The sequence below is a fragment of the Moesziomyces antarcticus genome (genome assembly GCF_000747765.1).
Source record: "Moesziomyces antarcticus DNA, scaffold: scaffold_v10107, strain JCM 10317, whole genome shotgun sequence".
Lineage (NCBI taxonomy): Eukaryota > Fungi > Basidiomycota > Ustilaginomycetes > Ustilaginales > Ustilaginaceae > Moesziomyces > Moesziomyces antarcticus.
The window spans coordinates 1-7,293 of NW_014638903.1; the positions used below are offsets into that span (position 1 = coordinate 1).

At 60.7% G+C, this 7,293-nt stretch overlaps 4 protein-coding genes across 4 annotated transcripts; 2 read left to right on the plus strand and 2 right to left on the minus strand.

Annotated features, from left to right (window-relative positions):
• On the plus strand, positions 1 to 1,975 carry PAN0_107c6733 (uncharacterized protein; the record flags this gene model as incomplete). The annotated part of the gene is made up of 1 exon (XM_014797838.1): positions 1 to 1,975. A coding segment is annotated over one exon (1,975 nt), but the record flags the coding sequence as incomplete, so codon positions are not given.
• A 166-nt stretch (positions 1,976 to 2,141) lies between these two features.
• PAN0_107d6734 (uncharacterized protein) lies at positions 2,142 to 2,993 on the minus strand (the record flags this gene model as incomplete). The annotated part of the gene is made up of 1 exon (XM_014797839.1): positions 2,142 to 2,993. The coding sequence occupies one exon, from the start codon at positions 2,991 to 2,993 to the stop codon at positions 2,142 to 2,144; it is 852 nt and encodes a 283-aa protein (XP_014653325.1).
• Positions 2,994 to 3,686: 693 nt separating this feature from the next.
• On the plus strand, positions 3,687 to 4,067 carry PAN0_107c6735 (small nucleolar ribonucleoprotein SNU13; the record flags this gene model as incomplete). The annotated part of the gene is made up of 1 exon (XM_014797840.1): positions 3,687 to 4,067. One exon carries the CDS (start codon positions 3,687 to 3,689, stop codon positions 4,065 to 4,067), a length of 381 nt encoding a protein of 126 aa, XP_014653326.1.
• Positions 4,068 to 4,284: 217 nt separating this feature from the next.
• Positions 4,285 to 6,914, minus strand: PAN0_107d6736 (mutS protein homolog 4; the record flags this gene model as incomplete). Its single annotated transcript, XM_014797841.1, has 9 exons — positions 4,285 to 5,532; positions 5,613 to 5,720; positions 5,793 to 5,842; positions 5,914 to 5,945; positions 6,021 to 6,265; positions 6,350 to 6,402; positions 6,480 to 6,660; positions 6,740 to 6,795; positions 6,869 to 6,914. The coding sequence occupies 9 exons, from the start codon at positions 6,912 to 6,914 to the stop codon at positions 4,285 to 4,287; spliced, it is 2,019 nt and encodes a 672-aa protein (XP_014653327.1).
• Between the last annotated feature and the right edge of the window lie 379 nt (positions 6,915 to 7,293).

Here is a 7,293-nt window from a genome sequence, read left to right on the forward strand (position 1 = left end):
GGTCGAGCTCTTCTCACACACCCTCGTGCTCTGGGATGCCGAAAAGGAGCCCACCTCGTCGAGCGCTGCGATTCCGACCCTGCCCTCCACCATGCCTTTCTCCTTCCCGCTCACCGAGGATCTGCCACATTGCGTGCACCTCCGCCACAGCTCGCTCACCTACACCATCACCGCACAGCTCTTCAGCCACGATGCCGGCAAGCTGCCTCACGCCATCAAGTGCGTCCCCGTCCACCTCGTCCGCTACATGCGCCCGGGACGTCTGGACGAGGTCGAGCTTGCCGACTTTGACGGCGCCGCACTGCCCACCGACGAGTATGCCTTGCAGCCGCACAACTGGGTCGAGCAGACGCCCACACTCGTCTATGCCCAGATCAACCGCACCATCTTCCGACGTGCAGAGCCCATCGACATTCGCGTGCGCATCCCGCCGCCAGATCCAACCAGCGTCGCCGAAAAGGGACTCAAGCTGCGCGCGGTCGAGGCGGACCTCGTCCGCATCATCCACGTCAAGCGGCCGGCGCGAGCGGCCGAGGGCGGCTCTGCCGATCCCGGCGCCCACAGTGCCTCACATCCGGACGCGCACGAGGCGCTGCTCGCGCACAGCGGCAAGCTGTGCCGCTTCCACTCGCAGCGGCCCGTGCTGTTGCGCTTGACGCTCCATCCGCCGTTCGATCGCGCCAACATGCCGCATCCTCATCCGGACCACGATGCGCTCGCCTCCGGCCCCGTGTTTGGGCGCGGCGGCGGCGGCGGCTGCGAGAGCATCAGCCAGGAAACGCTCATGCACAAGGTCAGCTTCGAGGTGCGCATCAAGATCGGCATCCAGGGCGGCCGCGGCGAGCGCAGGGACATCACGCTTCGACGCCCCGTCAAGATCCTCCCCGGTGCCGCTGGGGCGCTGGAGCATCTGGAGCAGGATGCGCCTCGGGGGACTAGCGCGCTCGAGGAGAAGGAAAGGCTCAAGCGGTCCGAGAAGGCGCGCATGCTTGCAGACGACCAAGCGGCGGGCGCGTCGAGCTCGCGTGTGGACGCAACCACGTCCGACCTGCTCGATTTCGGCATGGACGACGAGTACGATGGCTACGAAGATGTCGGGCGCGGGTTGCACGAGCTCATGGATGCTGCCGATGACGGCGGCGCGGGAACTAGCACCGACTATGCCGACCATACCGAGCGGCTCGAGCAGCTGCGCAGATTTCTCGAAGTCTCGGACGCATCGGCGCACGACGATGGTCCGCCACCCACGCTGCTCGAGAGCCGCAACGACCTGCAGGTCGAGGTGGAGGTGCAGGGTGTGGGCTTTGCCATGCCGCGGCAAGCGAATCGTCATCCCGCCGACCCGTATCCGGACATGGGCGGTATGCCGGACGATGCTTTCCCGCCTCCGCCTCCTATTGATGCGCGTGACACCCGCGGCATGGGCGTATCGTCGTCGTCGTACCTGCTTTCTGCGGATATTGATGCGCGCGCCGATCTGTCGTCGCACCAAGACGATCCACCGCCGCCTCTGTCTCCTCTCCTGAGCCGATCGGTGGCCGAAGGCAGCTCAAGCGGCGCGGCGGGCTTGCAAGCCATGCACAACGATGCGCGATCTGATGTCGAGCATGCAGAGGCCTACCCGGCGTATTTGGTCGGCAGTGCATCTTCGTCGATGCAGCCGGACGGGGAGGAGGAGCATCCGTCGTACGAAGCGGCCATGTCGGGTGAGGCGCAGGGTGCAGGTGGGCAGCATGAGCCACCGCCGTATGCGGACGGGTCGGCACATCCAGATCCAGCACCCAGCTTTGACCATGCCGTTCGACACGCGGGTGTTGCAGCAAGTGCGCCTCGCAGCGCAGTCGCGCGTACGGCAAGGGTGGGCAGCGCACGTGCAAGCGAGGCACATGCTGGCGTGCAGGGCTTGGCCCTCAGTGCGGATCATAGACCCCCCGCGTACGGCACATCGCCACATCCGCCATCGTACGACGCCTGAGCCTAGGCTGGGCTATAACCCTCTCGATGCACGTAATCGATCTCCATTTTGGGTCACAGACTCAATCGCACCTGCAGCATCAATCTCAGTATCGACACAGCCAAGGTTTGGACGATTCGATGCGTTGGAATTCGGGAAACGAAGTGGGGGTGCTGGGGTGCGGGGATCAAGTGCGCGACTTGCCGTTATCCTTGAAGCCGCCTTCGTGGGAGCCGCCATGGTGGAGGGGCTGTCTCTTTCCCTCGTCTGGGTTGAATTGGGCCGAACGGGCGTTTGCGCCCCACGTGCTCTGCGACCTATCCTCGGGATGGATGGCGTCCTCGCCTGCACCGCTGGTTTGTGCGCCCTTGGCCATTGTATGCACCTCCGGATGCGGGGCGGCAGCTTTGGTGCTTGCGTTGGCAACGCTGCTTGAGGGCATGGCACCTTCGGCCGGCTTGGGCATTTCAGACGGTGGACGCGAGTCGATAGGCGCGTCTGCGGTAGTGTACCCGGGGTGGTCACTCACGCTTCCCTTGGCGTCAGAAGCGGGGGAGGTGCGAGAAGACGCCGCGGGTGGTTGGGCAGACAGCGCGGCGCAGGTGGAGAACGACTTGGACTTGCCAAAGAGGGACTGGGCGGCGTTGCGTGCGATCTGACCAACGCGCTTGTGCGTGCGTGTCTCGGCAGCTTCTTCCGACCCCGTGAGCTGCTCGTACTCGGTACGTTCACCCCGTCCGCGGTGGTCGGCAAATGCGCCCTCGTGTCCGCCAGGAGACTCGGGCTCCGGTGAAGGTCGCGACGCATTGGGTCGGTTAGGGTACGCCTCGTTGAAGGCTTTGAGCTTCTGCTGCACGCCCGGGTAGTGCGCATCGTCACGGCCGTCGTCGAATCGCTCCTTGTTGTTTTTGGGCGCGGCAGGGCCTTCGCGGATGAGCTGCGGCTGCGCATTGTACACGCGCGCGGCAGAGGAGAACGCGCGACGAGACGCGGTCGGCAACATAGCAGCACGCTGCATGAGTAGAGTGTTGAGCGTCATTGTGTGGGCTGGTATCGTGGGAGGAAAAGATGGTGGAGACGATGAGAGTGCTGGGTCCACGACAAGATGTGCAAAAGTCGAAGCCCGTGACCGCCTGTGAAACGGGGTGCAACGCACGGATTGGTAATCGTGTAGCGCTTGGGCTCGACGATGTCATGTCTAGGGTCTCGTGTGCCCAACGCAGCAGCTTGACAGCTCGATCGACTGCAGCAGCTGTCCTTCCGCCGCGCGCAGCAGCGAGGATCGAGTGGCATTCGCCTCCACACCATGGCCGCGCTGCAGTGCAAGCAACTGACAGCTGCTGCGTCTATGTCATGACGCATCCCGATGTGGAGGCCCGTTGTAAAATCGGGACAAAATGCAAATATCGGGAGAGACGGTCCACTGTCAGCGTGACTAATGCAGATTGGAGAATTTTGAGCTGCAACGGCGGACGAAGAGATGCACGCCGCTCAGTTGGTCTTTCTCTCTGCCGCTGCCAAGGTTTATTTTTTTTTTTTCCGAAGGGTGCAACGAAGCCACCCCATCCACGGAAAGCCCCGTCGCATGCGCCATCGTTTCGTCTCTCTTACTTCCACATCCATCCCTCTTCTTAGACCCGTGATCCCTCCTGACTCCGGTGTGAGGTCTTGCTTCCGCAACCACAACTACAACTCCATCCCACCACTCTCCGTCTCGCACATTTCCGCAACAATGTCCGCTCCCAACCCCAAGGCCTTCCCGCTGGCCGACGCCACGCTCACCAACCAGATCCTCGACCTCATCCAGCAGGCTTCGCACTACAAGCAGCTCAAGAAGGGTGCCAACGAGGCCACCAAGACGCTCAACCGCGGCATCTGCGAGTTCATCGTGATGGCCGCCGACGTTGAGCCCATCGAGATCGTGCTCCACCTGCCCCTCCTCTGCGAGGACAAGAACGTCCCCTACGTCTTTGTCCCCTCCAAGACCGCCCTCGGCAGGGCCTGCGGCGTCTCCCGCCCCGTCGTCTCGGCTTCTGTCACCACCAACGAGGCCCGCGAGCTCCAGAGCCAGATCCAGACCGTCAAGCTCGCCATCGAACGCCTCCTCATCTAAAGCCGTCGTTCGTGCGAGACTGGCATCCTAGCCATGCTCGAGTGCGGCGTTCCCCTCCTTCGTCCATGTCCGCCTTCGATTGTAATCTCGCAACTGTAACATTAGCGCTCCCTACGCAACTCAAATAATTGCTCTTTCCTTGCACCCATCATCGTGTTCAGCCTTACGGTCAGACGCACTGATGCCACATTGTTATTGCAGCGACCGTCACCGCAAACTACTCTGCGAACGTCGATGCCAGATCCGTCGCTGCATTCAGACGCAGGAGCGTCAACTTTTGCGCCAGGGACTCGGCCTGTTGCTCGTGCGCCTCGCCCTCTTGCTCGGGCCCCTCGTCCTCGCCAGCTGCCTCGGTGCGGGATTCGTGCAGCAAGCGGCGCAGGTCTCGCACGATCTTGCGCAACATCGTCCTGCGGGCGCGCGTGTCCGGGCTCACCTCGCGCGCGCGGCTGGCGTAGCTCGCCTGCTCCGCCTCGGCGATCTGCTGTGCGTGCTGCAGGAAGCCGTCGCCGAAGCAGCGCATCATCTTGGCCACCTGCAAGCTGTAGTGCGTGTCCAGCCCAATCCCCCGGTGGAGCTTGTGATGGAAGACGAGGCTGACGTCCTGTCGCTGCTGCACCGTGCTCACGTGGAGATGCTGGCATACAACGCCCTCCTTGCCGTCAAAGCCGTCGACCAGCTCGCCAAAGTGCGTGGCGAAGAACACCGTGCTCACCTTGTCGTTGAGCAGCTCCTCGACAATCGCCGTCGCCACGGCCGATCCCTCGTCGGGACTCGTGCCGCGGCCCATCTCGTCGAGGATGACGAGCGAGCGAGGCGAGCCCACGCTGAGGATGAAGGCCGACGTGCGCATCTCGGTCGCAAACGTCGACAGGTTCTGCGTCGCATCGTCCTCGTGCGTGAGCAGGCTCAGGATGGCGTCCGGGATGGGCAGCGTAGCGCGCGTCGCCGGGACAAAGCATCCGATGCCTGCCAGCACAGTGATGAGCGCGATCTGACGCAGGAACGTGCTCTTGCCAGACATGTTGGGGCCTGTGATTAGGCACACCCGCTCGCCCGCACCGAGGCAGATGTCGTTGGGCACAAACGCTCGTCGGCGTCGCGTGAAGATGGCCGAAGAGGCAGAAGCAGGCACGTCGACACGGTCCAGGATTGGATGCCGTGCTCTGCGGATGTCGAGCGAATCGCCAAACGCCGGTCGGACGTAGTTGTTTGCGATCGAGACGTTCGCGAAACTCACCACCATATCGAGCAGCGAGAGCGCCTCGGACACCTGCCCATCGCATTTTGCACACCGCCAGTCCGTCAATACCAACAGCGACGACGGCGGGGACACGAGAGTCATGCCCACCTTGTAAAGCGACGCCACTTTGCCAATGATCTCTTCGATGAGTTCATCGATGATGGTGTCCGACATGGTCAAGACCTCGTTCATCGATTCCACGAGGCGGGCATTGAGCTTCTTCTGTGAGGTCCAAAGGTTCGATGTCTTGTCAGTGTCCGCGAGGCATTCGAGATGGTGTTGATCTAGTCCTTGGCACTTACGAGAGTCAATGTCAACATGGTGATAGTGTTGCCCGTCTTTGCCGGAGTGACGTTGGTGAAACGCTCCGGAAGGTTTTTGATGCGGCTCCTCTCGCACTTTGTCTGGAACTGTGCAGGAACAGCCAATGTCAGCACGCCTCTCTGATCGTCACACAGCCGGTGCAGCCGCCTCTTGCTCACTAGGAAGCCCGTGTGAACCATCTTGAGCGTGATGGACAAGCCAGTCTCCTCTGCCGTTTTCGAAGGTCAGCCAAAGAGTCAGCGTCGTGTGTTTGTCGGTTTCCGTTCCGGTATGACTTACGAGACTCCGCTTCGCAAAGCTGCAAGATGTCGCTGCGTGGACGTTAGATGGTCGGGTCGGCTCAGTGCAATGCTGCAGTGACTCGGTCATTGTGAGCGAGGACTCACTTGATGTTCTCCTTGTACGTCTCCCTCGCCACATCGAGCAGTGGGCTCTTCTCCGCCCGAACAGCGTACTGGTCGGAACGGATTTCGGCGTCAGTTTTGTGTAATTTGGCTCCGGATGGCCCTGCGGTGGGACTCACGAGCTTAGCGTTTCGACTACTGAGGCCTCCCTTGGCATGGATGATGTCGTCATCGATGGTTTGATAGATAGCTTCGGCGATCAGGTCGAGCTCCTCGGCGTCAAGGAACTGTGGAAATGTGGACGGAGCAAGTTTGAGCGCCGTATCCAAGCGCTCAGTCATGACTGATTCGCGACTTGTCGATCAGCTTACCACCTGGACGGCTTGGAACAGACCACTCGAAGCATTCTGAAGAGCAGCCCGAGCTGGAGAAGATGGCGGGAGCAACATTAAAAATTCAAACCTGAAGAACCTGCTGATCGCAGACTTTGCTCGGACTCACCTGAAGAGAGCGAACGGATCAGTGTCCTCAGGCTCAGAATGCTTCCGACCTTCCGCTCCGTCTCGCTTCGGGGCGTTGCGACGCGGCGCTCGCTGCACGATAGAGCGTTGACGAGCTTGTCGAGGTCGATGCCACCATCTCGAATGGGTTTCAGGCTCTGGCGGATGGCGTAGAATCGCTCCTGTCGAGATCCAAATAAGAATGTATGCTATGATCGTAAGACTCGACGAGATCATAAAGATCGTTGGGATGATTCCCACCTCGTCTCGGATACATTCTGCTACCGCATCCTGTCGGACAGCGATCGCTTCGAGATCTGAAAATTGTGATATGAGGGGCAAAGACTCAGAAAGTGTGAATCGATCCTTAGCAACCTCCTCGATACATACCTCTCATTGGCTGAAGAATATTCATCTTGAGAAGTCGACGGCCCATTGGAGTGGCACAATGATCCAGGAGACCTACGTGTGAGTGGTGACAGAGTGTCAATGGAAAGCTCCTTGGCTTCTTGCTGTATCGATAGCGGCTACGCACCGTAGAGACAGTCCTTCGAGCCGGGGTTGATGAGATTGCGGACCAATTCGAGGTCATGCGCCGTATTGCTGTTGATCAAGATGGTGCCTACAGAGTGATGACGACAGATGAGCTTCCGCAGGTTCTGCTTGGATGAAAGGATGCTTCCGACTGACCTTCTGGAACGACGAATTGGATTCGCAGTGACCTTGGGGTGAAGACTCGGTTCAAGCTCTGTGTGAAGAAGCTGCAGTCAATGCGGCATCAAGAAGCTGTGGTCAGCAAATGTTGCAGGCATCCT